The sequence below is a fragment of the Lactuca saligna genome, chromosome 9, assembly GCF_052625555.1.
Source record: "Lactuca saligna cultivar CGN05327 chromosome 9, ASM5262555v1, whole genome shotgun sequence".
Lineage (NCBI taxonomy): Eukaryota > Viridiplantae > Streptophyta > Magnoliopsida > Asterales > Asteraceae > Lactuca > Lactuca saligna.
The window spans coordinates 25,098,173-25,122,542 of record NC_136425.1 but is presented as its reverse complement, the minus strand read 5'-3'; the positions used below and the strand labels follow the sequence as shown (position 1 = coordinate 25,122,542).

Sequence of the window (24,370 nt, the reverse complement as noted above, 5' to 3'; positions counted from 1 at the left end):
TCCATTTTTGTTTTTTATATAGATACACTAATATTTAATAGTAGTCTTAATGGTTAATATTTGAAGCAGGTTAATTGGTGTTGTAATCCCAGCCTGACATTTTATTGTATTTGATGTTTTGAGAAAAATCTGATATTCTTGTTTTTTTTTTTGTCATTAATTTCAGAAAAATACATAGAAGATGATTCCTTAATCCTTATCATATTGTCGGACTGTAAGTTTTATGTATTGCAACTTTTCATATCTTTTGTTGCAAGATAAATACCAAAATTTCCAAGTTCATCCCATAATACTATTAGACAATGAGAAACCATGACACCATAAGGAAAACAACACCTTTAATGCACTTTATGTACATAACAAGATTCTAATATTTTTTTGGCAAATAAAGGATCTGTATTTTATTAAATAACTGAACCTTCAAATGAAATTAAAGATTTTTACAAGAGAATAATATAAATTTGTTCACAAAGCAAATGATTGACACCAACTCATAAAAGACATAAATCAAAACTAATTAATTAAATGAATGATTTAAAGATGCAAATAACAAAGGTACAAGTGTGTAGTTACACCAAGTATCAATTAAGCACATAACTTGATCGATTGATAAATGTAAAAGCACAACCATAATGAAGTGCATACTCATCGCACTCCAAGCACTTAAAGATCATGTCGTACTGCAATTCTTTAGCGCACAAATAGCACAGACCATGGGACTGAATCCCTTGAAGAAAGGATAGCCGATGTGGGTGAAGTCTTTTGATCTCAACTGTTCCTCCAAACTTGACATTGAGATAACGAAAGACGCGTCTTCTATACTTTTTTTCATATACATGTTGCTCACACCCAAGGATTAAGGGTGCACAAGCAGGATGCATAGACTGGGCACAACAACTACAATGATAGAACCACTTGTTAGGGTCAAATATGTCCTCACAAATTTCACAGAAGTAGTCGCTGGGGTGGTTCTCAACTGGATTGTATCTTAGGCTCAATGGATGCTTATCGAACTGGTGCCTCATCACTCCAGGCAACAAGAAAGCACACTCCGTATCCAAGTAGAAATCACAGGAGGGGCAATGGAAAGCGATATTGCAATTTTTCAGGTAACACTTACATGAATTGCAATATATTTTTGATAAATCAGCTGGAGAAGCATTGATTCTTGAGAGGAGATGGCCTGGGTGAGCTTCATGTGTGATTTCTTTAGGTAGGAATGCACAATTGATATCCACATAATACTCACATGCAATGCATCCATATGCGAAACCATTACAATATAACCTACAAATGTTACAGAAAAATAAACCCAATAATTGACGAGGGTTGTTTGACATGAGAACTAGTGCATGCTGTGGATGGCCCGGGTGGTCATGTATCTTGGAAGGTAGCCTGGCACACCACTCATGAAGAACAAAACCGCAACTACTTATTTCAGAACACTTATAAAATGGCATTTCCATAATTGGTTTCAAACATCCGTCACATAATACTTGAATTTTCTTCATGGGGCTGTGAAGAACAATTAGTACTGATGTTTGTTGCGTGTGTGTGTCTAAAAGAATCAGTGGGTGTTGATGACTAAAATGGTTGAGCATTTCTCCGCCATGCTCTTCTTCTTTAATCATAGTAATAAACTCTTTCTTATTTTTCATAAAATAGTAGTGTCTGAGAAGGTTGTAACTTTCATCCGGAAATGGACATTGGAGAAGATTAGGATAATCATCGTCTTTGAAATTTTTATAAGTCTTGCCACTACCTGATAAATGACAACAAACATTAAAAAGTAATTACAAACCATGCAACATTGAGAAATCTTTAAGTGGTAAAACAAATTAAAGAGATGAATACACAAGTTATATATAGATTACCTGGAATTAAGAAGATTGACATAAATGGCTCTGTCTTTGAAGTCGCACAATTAATATGGACATAGTATTGACATTTATCGCATTTGTAAAGCCATAAGTAAAAATCGAAGTGCTTCTTACAAACTCTGCATCTAGGATAGTACTTAGCTACTATATCAATTACAGGAAAGGAATAGGCAAGGGTAAGTGGATGAGAATGAGTGAAAGTGGCATCGGTATGTTGTTGGATAAGTAACTTTGCAGGCAACAAAGCACAATCTAAGTGGATGGAGTAGCAAAAACAAGTGGTGCACTGGTAGAATGTCCCTTGATGTTCCTCACCACAAGCATTGCAACGGGATACCATTTTCTTGGGCATACGTTGCAGTTGGTGAGGGTGGCTTGGGTGGTCCATCTTTTGTTGAGACATAGTAGCACATATTATGTCCATATTGATTTTGCAAATGGAACAATGGTAATGGAATAATTCCTTTTGCACAAGATTGCAGACACTGCATGTCCATTCTATTAATTTTGGATCATATGTCCAAAATTGATCCTTAGACAAGGTAAGATTATGGTAGGGATGGGGATCATGTGATGGGTGGTTTTGTAGGGTTTTTGGCATTTCTGCACAAAATTGGTGCAACAAGTAGTCATCATGACAATCCTTACACTTGTAGTAACTCATATGGAATGAGTAGATCCCTTCCTTACACATTTTGCACTGTCCAACATGCTACTCTTCAGCCACAAAATCCTCCTCCTCACCTTCTTCTTTCTCTTCTTCATCATCATCATCAGAGTTTTCATTATCATGGTTTGGTTGCAGAGGGACAGGGCTGAGCATATGGCTGTGACGAAAGTGAAAATTTTGCTCCATTGCAACTATGTCCAAGAAATGTCTAGTTATAGTGTACAACAATAAATATATACAACTAGAAACCTGAAGCTTTACGTCGTCATAACAAACATGAAAAAAAAAATAATAATAATTGATCCAACGTTTACATATTAAATTTATCAAGTAAAAACCATACTATTAGCTAGTGCTTTCAACTTTCACTTTTTAGTCAAGGACATGATTTCAACATCCAAATCTTTGAACCCCGTTAAGAAATAGAAGGGAAGTAAAGATAAAATTTAAGATAATAACACAAACATGCCTAAGTCAAGTCATTCACAACTAATAAATAGAACAATCTATCTTCCAAAGTTTGAATGATAAAAGGCCACCTGATGATCAGCTCCTCCTTGCTTATCATGGAAAATATTCTACTTTCACAATCAAAAGAGATTTACTTTCACTTTAAATTCAACTTAGCTTTGTGAACATTCTTTAATTCCATGATTAAATATTAGGGTATGTTATTCTTAAACAAGTGATGTTAACTTCAGAATATATGCAAGTAAAAACCTATATAGTAATATTGTATTAATGATACACTCATGATCATGTCATGAAAGACCATATATTTTGGGTGTTTTCTCCATTAATCCTTAAATTAATTTTTTTCTTGATAAAGACCTTACTTTTTTCCATTTATTCCGATTTGGCCCTTGCGGTTTACCAGTAATATTCTGGTTTTAGACGCATTTTCCGAAAAGCCCTCAGTTATTTTTTTCCAAAAAGAATTGTCAAATGTGAACGTTTTTTGAGAAAAAAAAATCCTGAGGTTTTGTTCGGAAAGAAAGTTGAGTTTTTCTGCAAAAAATTGTCTAAACCCGGAAGATTATCGGTAAGCCTGTGAAAATGGCCAAATTGAAAAGAAAAAAAATTGCAAGGTATTTTTAGGAAAAAAATAAAGTTGAGGTTTAATCTGGAAAAAACATAAAATATAGGATCTTATATCAAAACTCTTTTCTTCTAAGTTTTTAATCAAACACTTGGTTGGCATGTGGCTATATAAAGTATGTGTTATTCGGTTTCCAACTAAGAACGTATCTTGGTATGCTATCCACACAAAACATATATATACAAATATATAAAATAACCTCAAATGAAAGAAAAAGAGACAGACATATACATACATGTAATATAAGTAGGAGGAATTGGATATCCACGTTGCAAATGTAGAAGTTTTGCAGGTGAAGATGGGAACGTAAATTGAGCTCATTAAAAAGGAATGAATAAAATGGGAATATATTTTGTTGCAAATGTCAAGCAATCTCTACCTAATTGGCTTTTGCAATAGAAAGTTATGTTTATGACTTTATTCCCATTCCTAGGTTGATTTGGAAGCAAATTAAATTCATTATAAATATTCCGTCATTTTTATTTGAGAATATTGTTAAAAACATTCTCTACGAAGATAGTGCGTACTAGCCCTGTTGAAAATACCCGTTACCCGAATTACCCGCCCGATTTTTTCGGGTATCGGGTAAATCGGGTCGGGTAACGGGTAAATTTTTCCGGGTAATCGGGTTACCCAATTTTTTTCGGATAGGGTAAAGGGTACATTTTTTGGGTTTCGGGTATACCCGAATTACCCAAATTATTTTAAAAATTCCTTTTTTTTGTAGAGCTTGTACGATATAACAGATATTTGATCACGCTTAAACTATATCATTATTGTAAAACATAAATATATTTATTATGACAATACGACACTAACAATATTAAAAGTAATTTTTAAATATCATCACGTTCTTTAAAACTTAACTGTTTTCTTGATTATAGTTTTTATTGCAACTAAGAAATTCATTATCTTGACGAAACTTTAGAACATGGCAAAACTTATGGCTACATTTATCTTAAACATTTTAAACTTTTAAATTAAGATCTTTAGGTATTTGTTTTTTTAACATCTTATTAGATTAGATTAAGTTGTTAAAAAATTACTTGATATCTCATGATTTATTGACTAAAAAATCTCAATGTTCAAAGCTTGAGTAACTTCGTTTATGTCTCGTTTGTTTATATAAACAAGACTAATAAAGCACGACATATTTATTTTATTAAATTTATTTTCAGGTGAAATTCAAAAAAATATATATATATATATATTTCGGGTAATACCCGAATTACCCAAACCCGAATTTGGTTTGGGTATGGTAACGGGTAATTTTTCTAACATGAAAAACCCGAATTACCCGACCCGAATTACCCGAAACCCGAAAAAATTACCCGTTCAACACCCCTAGTGCGTACGTTGTTCCCTTAATGGAATTGAAGAAACAATTCATTGCATTTGCGAAGGCCATATTGACAAGGGTTAACATACTAACAATAGTTTACATAAAATTGAACAAACTGTTATTGTTTTTTTTTTCTGGTTTTTACATGCTATGTCATTTTGGAATTTTAGAAATTCGACTCAAGTTTTAAATTTTATTACATTTGGACCAAATTTTTATTTTTTATTTTTTACAAATTCATCTTAAAATTAGTGTTTTCTTTGCTTACAATCTGACTTTTCAAGACTTTTTTTTACAATCTTTTTACAACTAAGTGATTCATTACAAGATAGCTAACCAAACACTTGCATCTTAAACTTAGCATCATCAAGTAATATCATATACATGTCCCAATAGCAAACTTTAACTAGCTTCCTAATCATAGACTTGAAATTCTCATTCTTGTGTAGAGTATGACTTTACCAAAAATCAACGTTGTCCACTTTTACTAAATTACTTTTACCAAACTCGAGAGTTCAAACTATTTGCTTCTTTTATGTTTCTAACTCATTACCAAAGGTATTTCTTGAGTCCAAACTCAATTTTAACATATATTGAATGTACACCAAGTAATCCCACTTTTATTCTTAATATTTGACTCCTCTAAAAAGTCAAAGCTGTCAAATTGAACTAACTTGGCATTTCAATTGATTATTTATAGGTTATAAACTTTCTAAACATTTTCCAAGTATTCTTTAGCTTACATATATAAATGTAGCAAATTTCATTGCTTTCTTCCATATTTGTATAAACTTATTTCCAGTAGTAATTATACATCATCTTTTTAACCATCTACACAACAGCCCTATCGTATGACAGACTTGACTAAACATAATGTTAACGAAGTGAATGCCTACTCGTAACCACATTTGCTTGCTTCTTTTATGTTCTTAAGGGCATTACATAATAGGCTTCAAGACACAGAAATCTAATTTTGATATGCATTTGAAAGCTCAATCCTTGGGGTCCAAAGAACACCTACGGATAGTCAAAGGTTGGAGCTAAATTCGGGGACGGATGGACTGAATCCAGAGCACACTCTTTTCCATTTGTTATGCATGCATTAGAAGTAGGCCACGTTTCCCTTAATTGTTGCAGTAAATAAAATGCATGATAGGAAAATTAGTTGCAATTGTTTGGTATGAAGGTTTGATAATACCTTTTGTTGAGAAGGTTTTTGATTCCCAACAGCAATTTACATTCAATTAATGTACAAAGAATATTGCCCCAACTAGTCTTCTTTTCCTTCCTCGTTGTCTTCTGGAGATTGACCATCTCAAACTAGGTCTATCAGTCGCCTCCGTGGATCACCACTGCCGCCCACAGTGGCGGAGCTGCCATGGCTGATGTACTCCTTCCGCATTCTTTTTCTCTTAACCCCATCCCTCATCGACCTTTTTCTTTCTCTTTCTCCCTCTGGTTCTATCTCTTGTCTCTGATTGAATCGCACAAGCACCCACAATTTCACGTACACAAGAATTGATTTCTTTCTCCTTTCCAGGTCCAGTTTAAACATCTACTCTGAGTAATAATAAATGAAATAAATAATAAATGAAATTAGATTTTTTTTCCCACTTATCAAATTTTATTCATTTGTCAAATATAATTTTATAATTATTTTGAATTAATTTTTATTTCACATATTATTTTATAGTTTTTTATTTTATTAATTCTACATAGTATTTAAATGCAATAATAAATATATATTATTTTTCTCAATGAACTTTCCTTTTTAATTTCAAAATTACTAAATTAAATGTTAATTTTTTTTATTTATTTATCTAAATTATTTGTTTAAATTTAAAAAAAAAAAACATTTTAATTTTTACAATTCAATATATTTTTTTATTTTTCTTATAAATTCAAACTTCTTAAATATTTAGAATTTTATATTTAGTTTTTTCTTTTAAATAAATTCATATATTATATAAGTCTCATACGACCAACTTTCATATATGCCCCTCAACTTTTATTTATTTTCCATTTGTGTATTTTTGGATCAAATCATCTTTTGGGCTAAATGTTTTGTGGGCGACTAGACTAAACTGCACAAATGGTCCCTATGGTTAGCTAAACTTTTCATTTTGTTGTGAGTTTGGTCCGATTTTGTTTGAACTTTTTTTAAAGACTATTTTGCCCCTTATTATTTAATATTTTAATTTTTTTTTATTACAACAATTAAAAAGAATTAAAAAAAAAGAAAAAAAAAAAAAGAAAAATACTCCCCACCCCATCAATAGACTTTCGTATCTGGAATTCAACAAACACTCATTCTTCATTCCACCCTCATCTTTTTAGATCAAATGTCCAGCTTCCACTAAAATTTATTGTTATTCACATGTTTTTTTTTTCAACAAAAGCACAAATTTAAGTTTTTTTTTTATTATTGTTTGGATAACCTAGAATGCATCGAACCAGAAATTCAGTTAGGAGCTCATGTATCACTTTGATAAACACCAAACAATCGTCATCATCAATAGTTTTCAGATCAAACACCATACCTAAAGAACTTTCATGTTCTTAATTGCTCTTCAAAGATAGTTACACCAACTTCAAGGCTCAAAGCTTTCAACCAAACAAAAAACTCTCACTCACACACACGTACACATAAACAAAAAACCTAATTGAACCTCCATATCCATCTACCATCGATCTGTATAAAGATTCAAGTAATGAACTTCTCAGAAAACCCACTTCGTTTGAGCACTTCCGGTTTAAATTTTTTACTTGAGTTCATGTAATGGAACAAAAGTGTAAAGTATTACAGAGTGAATCCGAGTTGTATTGAAATACCCATTTCTTTGCAACAACCATCACTGGTGTCCTCACCGAGGTGGGTTTACATGGTTTTTGGATCTACGACACATCATAGAGGTGGGTTTACAGGGTTTTCGGATCTACGAGAGGGGGATAGAAGGGTTATCATATCTTAAAGAGATGGAGAGAAGGGCGGCGATCTGAAATCACTGTCCTATTTCACCAGAGCTAGGGTTTTCGGTGGTGGCTTCCTACGTTGGAGGTGGAGATTTATGAAAGCCCTAGTAGCGAAGACTACAACTTATAGTTTCCGATAGACGATATCGGAGAAGGTAGAGGGTGACGTTCCAGATCCAATAACGAAGATAATAAGGCATGAAGAAGATGTTGGTGGTTGCGTTCTTAAAGGTTGTATGATAGTGGTTGTTGTGGAGACGACGACGGTGGTTGATGGTGGTGACGACGGCGACTGACGGTGTTGTATCGATAGTTTTCATCTTCCTGCAAGTGGTGGTGCATCGGTGATTCTACTGTGTTTTTTTTTTTTTTGCGCTGGGTGGACAGTTGACCGGAAGAGAAAGAAGATGGTGTTACAAACTTTAAGAGAGAGAGAGAGAGGGAGAGAGAGAGAGAGATAGAGAGAGAGAGTATTTTATTTTTCTTTTATTTTTAATTGTTGTAATAAAAAAATGAGTAAATTACACGAATCGTCCTTCATGCAGGTGCCAAAAGGCACGTTAGGTCCCTATTTTAAAAAATTAACTCGGACCGTCCCTCGTTTGGTTAAAAGTTGCACGTTTCATCCCTCATTAATTTAAGTTTGCACATTTCATCATTTGTCAAATATAAAATGACTATAATTCCTTTATTATTTTACTTTTAGTTTATTTTTAAACTATTCTATATTTTTTGAAAAAGAAAAAAATAAATTCCAAACCCACCCCACCCACCCATTCTCTTCCACTCCCGATATGCTCTTCTCTTCTCTACTCTGGTCATCTTCTTCGGCTACCCCCGATTTGCACCCTTCCACCTCCAGTTCCAGAAATCGAAAATCAAATATAAAAAAATCTGAAACGTGTAACCCAAATGATTATAGAAATTGAAAACCATTTTAGAAATCCCAAAACCGCTTCAAAAATGAAACTCAAAATGAAAATCAATTTGAAATCGAAATAGTTCAAGACATCAAAAATCACTCATATCTCTTCGTCTCTCTTTTCGTTCTCTTCTTGAAAACCTGCAAAATCAGAGGTTCTTGAAAACCTGCAAAATCAGAGGTTTTTAAAAATGGTTCCAAAAACGCCCCTGCAAAAATCTAAAATCACTCATATCTCTCTGTCTCTCTTGTCGCTCTCATAGTATTGAACTAGCACAATTTCGATTTCCAAATCGGACCTTTTTCAAAACCTGCAATATAGTTTAATGATGGACATAGAGAGGGTGGAGATGGAGTAAGCACTAGCAATACCTAAACCCAATCGATTTCCCATTGATGTAACTTCCCAATCCATCCTATCGATTTCTTGGAATCAATTTCATCATCTCGCATTTTAAGATCTGGTGTTGTAGGTGTGATATCTCCTTCTACCATATATGTTGATGTTAGGTTCGGTGTTGATGGATCCTTAGGTTCATCAGCAATTGGTGACGACCCTTGAATCAGGGGTAGGGGAGGTGGTGTTGTCACCGTCAGTATTAGTTTATGAACAAGAAGCAAAGAAGAGAGGTTGAAAGAGAATAGCGGGTAGGTGGTAGATGCTAATGATATCACTAGTTCTCTTCTTTGGCGACCAGAAAATAGAGTAAGAGAAAAAGGAGTTATTCTTAACCTCACCGGAAAAGGGAGGAGGATGATGAGGAGCTGAGCTGAGAGTAGGAGTTGTTGGTTGTCGGAGGTGGGTGAGAAAGAGGGAAAGAAAATTGGGAAAAGGGAAGGGGTGGGTAGAAATAGTTTTTTTTTTTCTTTTCCTTTTTAATATAAAAGAAATAAAAAAATTAAAAAAATTAAAAAATAAATTATTAAGAGCAAAATAATCTTTTTATGTCTGGACGGATGGATTCTGCAAGTTTTAATTAAAATGAGGGATGATCCGAGTTAAATTTTGAAAATAGGGACCGAACGTGCATTTTGACACCTACACAAGGGATGATCCGTGTAATTTACTCAAAAAAGTTCAAACAATATTGGACAAAACTCACAACAAAATGAAAAGTTTGGACATTTGGTGCTAGTTCAAATTTTTTTGGACCAAAGTGACAATTTCAGCTAAACACAGGAACCATGCGTACAATTTTGTCTTTGTGGGCTAAACGATTTTAGAATCCAATATCATTTCTTTGTGACTAAACTGCACAAATGGTCCCTGTGGTTTGCTCAAAATTGTCACTTTGGTCCAAAAATGTTTGGATTAGCACCAGAGGTACAAAGTTTTCATTTTGTTGCTTTTTTAGTCCAATTAGTTCTGATTTTTTCAAAATGACGGATTTGCCCCTGTTAATATGATTTTATTTCTTAATTGTTTTTTCTGATTTTTAGATTTTAAAAAATAAATCTCTCTCTCTCTATCTCTCTCTCTCTCCACTATTTCTCATACCTTCATTTGTTCTTCATGGCTCTCAAGAACCCTTCATTGTCGACTCAACTATCATCATCACCGTTAGCCACCACTGCCTTTAGCTCCACCTTTAGCCCCTATCGTCTCTGCCATCACCAACCTCCGACAGGTTTTGAAAATTGCCATTACCTACAAAAAACCATAATCAATTCCCACCAGTCCGAAAACTCTATCTCAAAGGTTGCTATCATTCAGGTCACCCAGTTCCCCCATGCGGAACTTTGCTTTCAATCCTCACCCTCGTCTTGTTCAGACACCAAATTCCAAGATTGTTTCATTTATCGCCATTTAAACCAGATGATACACCAAAAATGAAAGGGTCGGTGACAGGAGTGAAAAGGGGTCAAACCAAATCCATGAGTCCACATTCAATTGAAGCAAAATCTCCAAAATCAAAATGAAAAATCGTTGCGCATGTTCTTCAATTAATCTGAAACCCTAGCTTCAATCTATGTGTCGCCGCCTTAAACTTTAGGGTTAGGTTTTTGTTGCGGGAGCTTCGTTTTGAAATCCTAATGGAGGAATAGCTTCGATTGACAGTCCCAGTTTTTACAAAAATAAATTAGGGATTTCACAACATTGGCGTTAGAAATAAGTGGTTTGTTGTCTTGAGTCCAAGGATCGACATGCTCTTGTAACGACGTGCCCTAAGCGAACTTCACTCGTGGTACCGGAGACGGTGGTCGTTGATTGCTTTTGGTGGTTGATTGTGGTCTATAGATCATATGTTGAAGATTTATCGTGGTACTGGAGGGTGTGGTTGGAACTGAGAAGGGGGGTGGTGTGGTAAACCGATCCTAACAGTGTTGAAGAACACAAACATATATAAAAATAGATGGAGAAGATGAACATATCTAAAAACAGATGGAGAAACTAACCCTAGATATGATTTCTCGTTCTCTTTTCTCCATCTCCATTGAGAATCGACGAGTTCAACAATCTGTTCTTGGTGTTTTTATTGTTCATCTGGACAATTTTCATGAAGAAGAAGTGGGTATTTGGAGAGAGAGGGAGGGAGGGAGAGAGAGAGATTTATATTTATTTATTTATATATTTTTTATTTTTTTAAATATGAAAAAATGAAAAAAACAATTAATAAAATAAAGAAAATCATATTAACAGGGGCAAATCCATCATTTTGAAGAAAAAAAAAACAGAATAGATTAGACTAAACAAACAACAAAATGAAAACTTTGGACCTTTGGTGTTTGTCCAAACCTTTTTGGACCAAAGTAACAATTTTGCGCAAACCACAGAGACCATTTGTGCAATTTAGTCTTTCTTTATTATGTGACCCTTTTTAATTAAACCCAATATTTATTTATTTTTGATTATGATCTTTTGAGATATAATAAAATCTCATGATTCTTTTTATTTATTTACTTAGAAAACAAACCAAGACCCTTATATTTCTTGTGATTATATAATAATTGATCGAACCATCCTTCATCCTTCGATATAATTTGTTATAAAAATTCGGAACGTTACAATCCTCTTGAATCATCAATTCCGGTTCCGGTTCCAAATTGATTTTGGGCCGGTTCGAGACGATTCGATCCGTTTTCTCACCCCTAAAAAATGTAATGCATTTTTTCTGATCTTCTCATAGTTTGTTGGAAACTATCTTTTAAATTGATTGAGGATGTTCAGGAGTTTGAAAAATAGTAGAGAAGAATTATGTAATTGAAAAATAGTCGATACAGATTAGAGAACATTTTATATTTAGGAATCCTGGAACAAATAAGTGGTTGTATTTGAATGTTGTATAAAAGAAGTGTTTATAAATTTATTATAATGACTATGTTTTTGTTAATATCCACATTATTTTAATTTCTCAATCATGTAGTATGTTGAAAATAATATATATTTACAATCTCATATTTATTGGATGAAAATGGAACTTATTTTTTGATAAAGGGTGTTTTGTGTTCAAAATATATTCTTTTGGTTGTTAAGATAAATTGCAGGGTTAACACGCGGGTCATGAACTCGGGTAGGTTATTGTTCGGGTTATATCCGTATCCATGTATCTGAAGTATAAAGGAAGAGAGAGAGAGTGAAGAACTCTTCATTCATTCAATCGTTTACCCGATCAAAACATTAGGGTTTCTCTGTTAGGGTTTTCTCATTCTCTAACTTCATCTCTCTTGTTTTTGTTCATCTGTAACGTTCAAATTCTGTGTTTAGATCAGTTCTTTGGTTATAATAGATTAGGATGAGTGATTTGTTAAGAGAGTAGATTAGGTTTTGTGTAGTGAGTTTTGGTTTGTAAGTATCTTGAAACCCTTCTGTTTCTTGATCATCAAATGGTATGAGAAATGAAGATGTTGGGAAAGTTTATTTTGTCCATTTTAACATGGTATCAGAGTTGTAAGGCTCTTGTTTCTTGATCCTGATGTTTGTCAGTCACTTGACGTTTTGGTTTCGACGACGATTTGTGAAAGGTACTCTTCTCCTTTTGTGTTGATCCTTGTAGTTAGGTTCACAGTTATATCTAGTATGTGTTAGACTAGGTTTTTTGTTTCTTTAGTAAACGAGCTTCTTAACGAGCTTGAGCCGCACTTAAGCTTATTTAGGCACATTAAACGAAAAACGAGCCGAGCTCGAGCCTGATCCGAGCTTGTATAACTCTTTACGAGCTTGAGCCGAGCTTAGTAAAAGAAAGCTCGAGCCTCATATAACTTAAATGAGTCCGAGGCGAGCCTGGTCAGGATCGGGCTCGGCTTGGATCGTTTGCACCCCTATTTACACTCCACAACAAAATAGAGTTGTAGAGAGAAAGCATAGACATATTCTCAATGTAGCACGATCTATTATGTTTCGATCAGGAGTTCCTATTAAGTATTGGGGAGATGCAGTCTAAACTTTGGTATTATTGATAAATAGGATGTCTACTTCTGTCTTAAATGACTTGTCTCCCTATGAACTTGTTTTCAAAAGAGCTCCTAGTTTTGATCATTTAAGGGTTTTTGATTGTGTATGTTTTGCTTTTAAACAAAATGTTACTGATAAGTTTTCTGAACATGCTGAGAAATGTGTTTTATTAGGATATTCTTCTGATAAAAAGGCTTATAAACTTCTTAGTCTGGATACTAACACTTCTTTTGTATCTAGGGATGTAAATTTTTATGAGTCCGTTTTTCCTTACAAGTAAAAATCAACTAATGTTGATAACTTTAGATAATTCTGGCCCTAGTGATCTTTTTTCCTATGATGTTTTTGACACAAATGAATATTTTAATGATTCTATTAATATTGATGAGCTGAGAGTAGAGTCCCAGTTAGATGGTGCTGATGCAGCCCTTAATTTGGATGATGTCAGCTCTAGTGAGACCATCAACCGAAGTGGCAAGGCAATTGTGCCTCCTACTGTTGGTTATGTTCCTTCTTCCTTAAGTGTGTCTGAGGAAAGTAGTCATTCACCCTTAACACCCTCTGTAGAGCAGTCTTTAGGTGCTTCTAGATCTAGGCGTGAGTCACATATGCCAGTTAAATTTGTTGATTATCTTGTTGAAGGGAAATATAAATATGGTATTGAAAGGTCAATTAACTATGCTTGTCTTGATACTGAAACTAAATGTTTTATTTCTAATCTCAATAAATCTATTGAACCTAAGGATTACAATGAAGCTTTGTCTAATCCAAATTGGGTTAAGGCAATGAATGAAGAAATTGAAGCACTTCATCGTAATCATACATGGGAAATAATTGAATTACCTAAAACCAGAAAACCAATTGGATGCAAATGGGTTTTTAAAATTAAATATAAGTCAAATGGAAAAGTAGAAAGGTATAAAGCACGTTTAGTTGCTAAAAGATATAATCAAAGAGAGGGTATAGATTTTGAAGAAACTTTTTCTCCAGTTGCAAAAATTGTCACTATGCGCATTATTATTTCATTGTCTATGCATAAGTCTTTGCCTTTATATCAATTAGATATAAATAATGTGTTTCTTTACGGTGATCTCACAGAGGATGTGTATATGTCTCTTCCTCCTGGTTATTATTCTGCTAATGAATCTAGGGTATGTAAGCTTCCTAAGTCATTATATGGCTTAAAGCAAGCTCCTAGGAAATGGAATGAAAAACTTTTTCTGCATCTTTGTTTATGTTTGGTTTTCAAAAAAGTATAAGTGATTATTCTCTATTTGTTAGGAAATTTGAGGGTTCAATAACTGTGTTATTAGTATATGTGGATGATATTATATTAATTGGAAGTAGTGAAACTAAATTGAAAAGGGTTGAAGATTTTATGAAAAGTTAATTTTTGATTAAGGATCTTGGAATTCTTAAATATTTTCTAGGAATAGAGGTGGTAAATTTTGATAATGGCTTGTGTTTAAATCAAAGAAAGTATTGTTTGGAGTTGTTGCATGAATATGGTATGCTTGGTTGTAAACTTGTAAGTACACCCTTAGAAACAAATTTTATAATAAGTACATGTGAGGCTGATAAAGGAAATGAGTTGTTGGATAATAAAAGAGTTTCAAAAGCTTATTGGTAATCTCATATATCTTACAGTTACCAGGCCTGATATTTCTTATGTTGTTCAGGTACTTAGTCAGTTTATGTATAAACCTAGAAAACCTCATTTGAAAATTGCATTCAGGTTGCTAAGATATTTAAAAAGTAGTCCTGGAAAAGGAGTTGCAATAAATAAGTCATATATATTTGAATTAACAGGGTTTTTTGTTACATGGTTTATTTTAACAATTGTTTGATTTCATGGAAGAGTAAGAAAAAATCTATTGTTTATAGGTCTTCTACTGAATCTGAGTATAGAGCTCTTGGCTCTATTACTTGTGAGATAATTTGGGTTTTGAAGATTTTGTTTGAACTAGAAGTTAAAAGTCTTATTCCTGTTTCTGTTTTTTGTGACAATGATTCAACAATTAAGTTAGCTCTTAATCTTGTGTTTCTTGAAAGGACAAAACATTTTGAAATCGATCAACATTTTGTTATGGAAAAAATTTCTAATGGAGTTTTAAAATTGGTTGGGATAAATTCTTCTGAACAGAATGCTGATATTCTTACTAAATCTTTGAGCATAGAACAACATGAAATTTTGTCTAACAAAATGGGTCGTATTGATGTTTTTAAGAATGAAAAATAAATATTTCGATTGAGGGGGGATGTTGAAAATAATATATATTTACAATCTCATATTTATTGGATGAAAATGGAAATTATTTTTTGATAAAGGGTGTTTTGTGTTCAAAATATATTATTTTGGTTGTTAAGATAAATTGCAGGGTAAACACGTGGGTCGTGAACTTGGGTAGGTTATTGTTTGGGTTATATTCGTATACATGTATATGAAGTATAAAGGAAGAGAGAGAGAGAGAGAGAGAGAGAGAGAGAGAGAGAGAGAGAGTGAAGAACTCTTCATTCATTAAGTCGTTTACCAGATCAAAGCATTAGGGTTTCTTTATTAGGGCTTTCTCATTCTCTAACTTCATATCTCTGGTTTTTGTTCATCTGTAATGTTCAAAGTCTCTATTTAGATCAGTTCTTTGGTTGTAATATATTAGGATGAGTGATTTGTTAAGAGAGTATATTAGGTTTTGTGTAGTGAGTTTTGGTTTGTAAGTATCTTGAAAACTTTCTGTTTCTTGATCATCAAATGACATAAGAAATGAAGATGTTGGGAAAGTTTATTTTGTCCATTTTAACATTGTACATGAGTTTTAACCTATTAAAAATATAAAAAATTATAGATATGAAAGGTAAGGGTTTTAATCTCCCAATCTTCCAAAAATAACCATTTTTTCAATTACTTTACTTGTATGCAATGCATTGTTTTTACATGTCATTGTATTTGACCAACATTGCTAGTTTGTTGATACATATAACAAATTGAATAAGATAACTAGTTTTGACAAATTTTGTAACATATAGGCCAAGTATGGAAGTTGTTGTGCTCACTCTTATAAGAGCATCTCCAATGATAACTTTTTTTATAGGGTATTATTATTGACCTTTATTTGTTTTATAGCTTATTACCATTGGAGGTTAAAACTTATTTGCTTTTTTCTATTGACCACTCAATATATATATACTAGACGAATTCTTGTGCGTTGCGCAGTGAGGATTAAAAATATATTGTTAAAATATTGAAATATATATATATATATATATATATGTTTAAAATGGTTATGTTATTGACATTAACTTTGAGATAATATTTTTACATTAATTTATATATATATATATATATATATATATATATATATATATATATATATATATATATATATTCTATATTATTTTGAACAATAATATTCATTGACACCAACCCACATTCCTCATTAATAGAATTAAATATAATTATCTATTTAGTTTTGTTTCTAACAATTATTATTATTGATTAAATATATTTTACTTATGCGATCATTTTCTAATTTCAATAATGATGTCCATTTAAAATACAATTTATTTATAGCTAAATGTAATTTATAATTTGATGTTATTATCATTTAAAATTGTTATTCATTAATTTTAAACCACTTATTATTAATAATAAGTTAAAGAAGACTTTTAAGAAACACTTAATATTATTATTAAAATGTGAAACATACACTAAATAATAAAGTGATAAGATAGACAATTTGCATTTCAAAAGAGACTTGCATGGATAATATGACATATCCATGTAATTTGATTTTATTATTTATAATTATTGCTTAATTTTAAAACCTCTTGTTATTATTAATAAGTGAAAGAAACTTTTAAAAAACACTTATTATTATAATCAAAATGTTAAACATATACTAAAATATAAAGTGATAAGATAGACAATTCGCATTTAAAAAAAATGCTTACATAGATAATATGGATAATATGACATATCCATGATTTTTAATTAATTATTGTTTTGAAGCAACATGAACATACAAACATGTATACAATAGTTAATTAAAAATTATATATATATATATATATATATATATATATATATGTATATATATATATATATATATATATATATATATATATATATATATCCCTATTCTAATAAAAGAATAAGTTTTATCTTCTATTGACAAGTGTCATACAATTAGGACTCCTCATTAATGTTACATATCACCTATCATGCCACTTGTCAATCTATTAATTATCCATTTCAAATTTCAAAATTTAAACCTCTAATTACATTAAATTAATAATTGATTCCTCATTTTAAATTTCTAAAATTTAATTTTCTCACTTTAATTATATTAAATTAATAACATTAGATTGAAAAATAAAATAAAATTAATATAGATTATAAGGTGATATAACTTCACACATTGATTTAAATCATTGATTATAATTCCTTTTATATAACTAAAAATTATTTCTTAAGTAATAATTTATTTAAAATAATTGATTAATAAATTTGATTTTTTAATATAAAAATTTAATTAGTTTTATAACCGTGGTTTTCACGGGTTATAAACTAGTATATATATATATATATATATATATATATATATATATATATATATATATATTACCTTCCATAACATATGATCGATAACATGAATCTAATCTAATTTACATTAAAATTGCAACCACAACATACAATGATATTCTTAAAAGAATACTTAAATCAAGAACATACAAAAATGAATTAGTATATAACAAACTTACAAATTAAAAACTTCAACATAATAAAATGGCTCGAAAAATTGTTCAAATCCCTCAAACCAACACAAAAAACTTTAAACTTGTTTTCTTTATAAATTTTGTATGTGATTTGTATTTATGTGTCTACTAAAAAAGATTGACCTTTTTATAGTAGAGTATCACTAATTATTTATTAAATATATTATATAAGTTATAAAACCTTTGAATTGTTAATCATTATTAAGAGACTTTTGAGGGATATTCATTAAAATATGAGGTTTCAAATGCATGAGGTGTTTGCAAATTTTTATGGGGGTTTCAAATGCATGAGGTTTAAGGAAAAATGTTAGCTTTATAAGTATGTATGATTGAGTGGTCAATATACTTCTATACTTTGTCACTTAACCCCCTCATACTTTAGTTATATTTCATTTACATTCCTAATATATTTTACTTTTAAATCTTTTATTTATTTATTTATTTACTAGTTAATTATTTATATTGAATATCTAATGACATTTCTTTTTATGAAATAAAAAATTATAATGATTATAATTTTTTTTTCAATATTTTTTATCACTATTTCATAATAGTTTTTTCGTATTATTTTTCCGAACGATATGTTGTAATATATTTTCTAGTTTGAAACAATGTATTCTAATATTGTTAATAAAATTAAAATAAAACGTGTGTTTAAAAAACAAATAATTAAATAAAAGGGTTTTATAGAACATTTTAGATAGATGTGGATAAATTAGTTAAATTTTTATAAAAAAAGATATTCAAAGAGGTTAACCATTGGAGTGATTATTTAATTATAGGTTAAGTTATTAAAATGATGACGTGGCAAAAGCTTTAAGTCATGTTATGACTTAACCATGGGATAATGATTTAAGAGGGTAATTAGGTTTCTAGTTTGTCCGTATTAGATCACTAATGTTTATTTTTTTTTTATTATTTTTTTTTTTTTGCGTATTAGACTAATATGGTTGTTATTACCGTTTAGAAATAGTTCTTTTACCGGTTTTAACCGGTAAAAATGACTATTTGTAAATGGTAATAACAACCATATTGGTCTAATACGCACAAAAAAAACCTTAGTGGCCTAATACGGACAAAATGGAAACCTAATTACCCTCCTAAGTCATTAACCCTAAATTTAAAGACATTGAGAATATATGACCATCAACAGTAAACTGGTTCGTTTAGAACTCGTGTCGTCCCATATAACCTGCTACTTTTCTATATGACGAAGCTCTTCATCTATGGTCGTCCCTTTGGGGACATCCGATAAAAGTGGAACGATACAGAGAAGATTAGCATGGCCCCTGCGCAAGGATGACAAACACAAATCGAGAAGTGGTCCAATTTTTTTTAAACCCTTCGTCGTCTTCTCTAGAACCCTAATTCCATTTTCAAATGCTAATAGACTTCAATTGCAATTCTTACGCTTTTGGTAGTTCATCTACTGAAGTCATGATCAGACACGTGTGGATTCCATGGTTAGATTGATCTTCTTGTTGATGTCTTCAACCACTCGTGGCAAGTAAGGGTGATCTTTCTTTTTATAAAGTCTCCTTTAAGTTTTTTACTTTTCCTGTCACTAAGTTTCATGCTTTATAAACTTCCGTTTATTTGTTGTATATAGTATGTATGTGTTTGTTTATGTGCTGATTTTTAATTAATTTTGCAACTTTAGTTTCTTAGTTCATGTTGTGGTTTTGCTTTTTATAAAATAATTGATAACAAGCATACTCTGCAAGTCTCTATTGGTTTTACATTTCCATTCGTTATCAAATGTAGACATTGATAGGATGTATCAAAGTGAGATTGTATTTGTACATATGGACGTGTTCATGTAAACATTTAAATGAAAAAAGAAGTTATTGATAAAATGTTGCATATTTATGTAATGAAGATCATCAATCATATGAGTTTTGGACTTAGAAGTTCTGGAAGGGTTGTGAGATAAGTTTACATGGAAGCAACTATTTTCAGTCAAACAAATCAATCACATTGATTAGTAAGCATGTTTTCTAAATAATTAAGGTTAATGACTAGGTTTCCAGTTTGTTCATATTAGGTCACTAAGGTTTTTTTATGCGTATTAGACCAATATGATTGTTATTACCGTTTAGAAATAATCTTTTTTACCGGTTAAAATGATTATTTCTAAAACGGTAATAACAACTATATTGATCTAATATGAAAAAAAAAAAAAAAAAACCTTAGTAATCTAATACTAACAAACTATAAACTTTTTTACCCTTCTAAATCATTATCCTTTAACCATTAATCATTATCCCTTAACCATTGGAAATACTCTAGGTATTTGACTGGATATTAATCGTTAAATAGAAAAGTATAAAAGTTAAAACATTAGTTGATACGACTAATGTTTTTTTATCAACCAACGTTTTAATGCTGAATTTAATCCATTGTCAATCTATCCCATAGCCTCAATATATACACGTGTTTGATTTCTTGTACACGTGGCCACGCATGAGTATGGTATAAAGTATAAACGGACACTATAAAGAGGAGCATGAGATGATTGAGATCGGAAGCAGAGGAGCAACTTATCGGCAGGTAAATCTTTAACCCTAACTCTATTTCCCCTTTCATAATCTTCTTACATATGAATTTATTAGTTGTAGATTTGCGATTCATCAGCCGTTCAAATTAGGAACCCTAAATCTAATTCACCATACCTCCAAACTTTCTGAGTTTCTACCTACTTCAACAGACTCGATGAAATCCTGCACTCTTTGAGTTTCTACTTCAATTCATCATCAAATTCCACCAATTGGAGTAAATCGAAGAATCTTCTAACTTCCTTGTTTGAGCTTCTATTGTTTATAATAATTGTTGCTATATACATTTTTCAGTCGTTTTCAGAGTTGTTTTCACAACAATTGGTGAAGTCTGTAACTGTAAAGAGATATTCCGGCTTATCTCGTGGTACAACTTCTGCTTTATGATGGAGATTGACTCAGTCAGCATAGTTGACGGTACATATTCTTATATCAATTTCTAACAATTACTTATGAATCAAATCCTTGCTCGTAATCTCCTAAATTTTGTCTTTGCTTTGATCCTTGTGAGATACCAACCCATTGCCCTTCGCTACCAGATTCATTCTCTAATCTAAACATAGTAAATTTTCACAGGTCGCCAAGCCGGCACAAAAAATGAGACTTCGGAACCTGTTAAACAGGAGAGGGTTTTGGCCGGTGACGGAAAATGTTATTCCTCTACAGACACTGTTCAGGGAAACAAAGCTGATACAGGTGAGGAGGAGGGAAATGTAGCAATGGATTCCGGTGGTGGTGATGTGAATATGGAGGCTTCAATCTCAGCTGATGATGTAATGCGGGCAGGTGGGTTTGGTGCTAGAGACGACATAAGTAATTTTCTTCCTGTTGCAAGTGATTCCACCGACTTTGAAGCTTCGTTACGTGATGCCAGAGATTATGAAGAGCCACAAAAGGAGATTTGCAGACCAGGGCTCGGCTGGAAAGACGTGAAAGAGTAATTGCGGTTGGTCCTTTTGGTGCTTCTTCCGTGGACGCATTTATGTCATATTGGAAAATGGAAACTTGAATGTTTGGCGATGTAGTTGTCGATGAATGTTTTCTATACTAATGATCATGGACGGATAGCAAGCACGGATCTTTGTAGCTAACGATGTTTCTTTATATCCAATATATCAACTCTTATTTGAAAATACTTTTAATTAGAATTTGATTATCTCAAAAAAAAAAAAAAAAAAAAAGTCTTCAAAAGACGAATACGAATCTTTATGCTCATAATAGGGATGAGATTTAGAACCGGAAAACCGGACCGGAATCGGAACCGAACCGGAACCGGACCCGTTAGAACCGGAATATATAGAACCGGGTCCGGTTCCGGGTTCCGGGTAATCCGGGTTTGGGTCCATTGGGTCCGGGTAAATCGGGTCTAAAATCTGGAACCGGTTTTTGGAACCGGAACCACTTTTAGGGCCGGAACCACTTTTTGTGAAACGTTTACAAGATGTATATCTTATTCGTTTCAACTCCAATTGACATACGGTTTTTTCCAACATGTAGTTTAGAGTTTGTACATGACTCTAGACTATAAATTTTTCATTTTTAGTTTAATATTCATTGACTTACAGTCCTCAAAAGTTGAGATACCAAAGCTGAAAGTTTTTAGTTTTTTAGTTTTTTTGTATTCGGTGAAAGTTTTAAAGCATGCATATCTAATTCGTTTGAAGTCGGATTGACATGTGGTTTTTTTTCAACTTCTAGTTTACAGTTTGTGCATGAGTTTAGACTATAATTTTGTCATTTTTGGTTTAACATTCAATGATTTACAGTCCTCCGAAGTCGGGATATCAAAACTGAAAATGTTTTTGTACTTTGTATTATGTGAAAATATTAACACAGGTATATCTCATTCGTTTAAATTCGGATTGACATGCGGGTTTTTTCCAGAGTGTATTTTAGACTTTGTACATGATTTTGGACTCTAATTTTGTTAATTGTGGTTTCGTATTCAATAAGTTACAGCCCCCCAAAGTGGAGATATCAATATGAAAATTTTCAAAGTTCAACCCACTAAGTTGTAAGTAATTACCAAAAATTCCAGTTTTTTCGGGTTTTTCGGGTCTAAACCCACTTTATCCGGTTCCAACCTACCCACTTTGATGTTTCTGGGTTTTCCGGTTCTAGACCCACTTTACCCGGAACCATACCCGGAACCGAACCGGAACCGGTTCCTATATACCGGTCCGGTTTCCGGTTCTATAAAATCTCGTTAACCGGTTCCGGGTTTTCCGGGTCCGGGTCCATCGGGTCCGGGTTTGGACCCACTTTCATCCCTAGCTCATAATTTGGTTCATGTTTAGTCCATAAGGTAAGGCATTTGCCATACTCCTTTACCACATAGGATTTATATGTATGGTATACCATGAAAAGAGAACCCGGAAAAAAGGGAGAGAGGATGGGGCGGTGGTACCACATAGTTATCACTTCATTCTTATTGAACTCCACTCTTTATAGCCTAAGATGACGTGGCATTTACCGCACTCCACTCTTTATAGCTTAAGATGACGTGACATTTATAGCCTAAGATGATGTGATATGGTAAACAACGTCTCATGACTTAGAGACTTTGTGCACCATAACACACCATAACAGAACTGTCCTGATCTTAGTCTTTGACAACTTTTACCGTTTTAGTTTTAATTTAAACGGAAAACTAAAACGGTAAAATAGGGTCCAACGATGCAAAATAATGTTAATACTATTATCTTGGTTGATAAATAGAATTCTACATATAAGGTTTAAACTCTAACTACCTAAAATATTAAAATATTGTTAATATTGTTAGTTGTTAATGTTACGCTTTCCACATTGGTCTTGAGTTAGTTGGTGTTGTGTTTTACAGGTACGTTTTGAAAGCAATATTTTAAAAACCGGTATAATAAACGATTTCCAGTTCAATCGGTTTAACCGCTTCGATCGTTGAATAAACCGGTTTTTATAATTTTCATATTTTTTCATATTTTCCTACACATAAATACATACACAAAGAAATCAAATACATACACAAAGAAATAATTTGATGTCCACAAGTGCAAACATTAAAATATACATGAAAACAAATTGTAGATCAATCTAAATACATTAAAATAACTCATAACCGTAAGTTTTACATAAGTCCACATGCATTAAAAAGAAAATAAAGTCCTAGATAAATATAAACACATCAAAAAACTTCATAACATTTATAATGTGTTTTTATTAAGAAAACTTTCAATAAATGTGAAAAAAATACTAAAGTTAATTATGCAAAAAGTTTCGTATCCATGTGTTTTTATTAAATTTAACCGGTTCAACCAGCTTAATTGAACCGGTTCAACCGGATTTTTGTAAAAACTGACCGGTTCAGAAATAGACATAAAACCGGTAATAGTTGAACCGTTTTCTTCCCCGGTGTCCGGTCCAACCGGTTCGACCGGCCGGTTCAAACCGGTTTTTAAAACGTTGCTTGAAAGAGTTGAGGTATGGTATAACTTACTTTTAATTCTATTTAATATTTATATAAATAATATAAAAATAATAAAACATTGGATGTGAGGAGCAAATCGAGTTGATAAAACAAGCAAAAAATCGTTGTAAATCCACAACGAAATAAAACATGGGATGAGAGGACTGACCATATAGGTTTACATGAGCGATCAAATCTACAATAAACTAAAATCATAGCCAAATTTGCAACAATTATATATTTAGGACCAGACATGTAACAAATGGTATAGTATAGGGACTAATCTATAATTTATTCTTGCGAAAAATTATGAAACCTGGT

At 32.0% G+C, this 24,370-nt stretch overlaps 2 protein-coding genes and 1 non-coding gene across 6 annotated transcripts; 2 read left to right on the top strand and 1 right to left on the bottom strand.

Moving 5' to 3' along the window:
• Positions 1-517: 517 nt before the first annotated feature.
• LOC145017126 (uncharacterized) lies at positions 518-4,072 on the bottom strand. The gene is made up of 3 exons (XM_078975203.1): positions 3,885-4,072; positions 1,875-2,741; positions 518-1,762 (listed from the first exon to the last, which is right to left on the bottom strand). Exons 2-3 carry the CDS (start codon positions 2,572-2,574, stop codon positions 582-584), a joined length of 1,881 nt encoding a protein of 626 aa, XP_078831329.1. The 5' UTR covers positions 2,575-2,741; positions 3,885-4,072; the 3' UTR covers positions 518-581.
• Positions 4,073-19,284: 15,212 nt separating this feature from the next.
• Positions 19,285-19,387, top strand: LOC145018978 (U6 spliceosomal RNA). The gene has a single exon (XR_013667300.1). It is a non-coding gene; the product is annotated as a U6 spliceosomal RNA (small nuclear RNA).
• Positions 19,388-20,512: 1,125 nt separating this feature from the next.
• On the top strand, positions 20,513-21,740 carry LOC145013873 (uncharacterized). Of its 4 annotated transcripts, none has more exons than XM_078972222.1 (3): positions 20,513-20,602; positions 20,902-21,024; positions 21,184-21,740. In XM_078972222.1, the coding sequence occupies exons 2-3, from the start codon at positions 20,991-20,993 to the stop codon at positions 21,546-21,548; spliced, it is 399 nt and encodes a 132-aa protein (XP_078828348.1). In that variant the 5' UTR covers positions 20,513-20,602; positions 20,902-20,990; the 3' UTR covers positions 21,549-21,740. The 4 variants fall into 4 exon arrangements, with proteins under 4 accessions (XP_078828348.1, XP_078828347.1, XP_078828345.1 ...); XM_078972221.1 differs by having other exon boundaries at positions 20,517-20,602; positions 20,671-21,024; XM_078972219.1 differs by having other exon boundaries at positions 20,545-20,602; positions 20,665-21,024.
• The last annotated feature ends 2,630 nt before the right edge of the window (positions 21,741-24,370 follow it).

Bases quoted from the DNA above. Each gene is read 5' to 3' on its own strand.
- LOC145017126 (XM_078975203.1), bottom strand. From the start codon at position 2,574: ATGTGTAAGGAAGGGATCTACTCATTCCATATGAGTTACTACAAGTGT. The intron at 1,763-1,874 runs GTAATCTATATA...GTCATTTATCAG, and splicing joins GTCAATCTTCTTAATTCCAG to GTAGTGGCAAGACTTATAAA.
- LOC145013873 (XM_078972222.1), top strand. From the start codon at position 20,991: ATGATGGAGATTGACTCAGTCAGCATAGTTGACG. The intron at 21,025-21,183 runs GTACATATTCTT...AAATTTTCACAG, and splicing joins CTCAGTCAGCATAGTTGACG to GTCGCCAAGCCGGCACAAAA.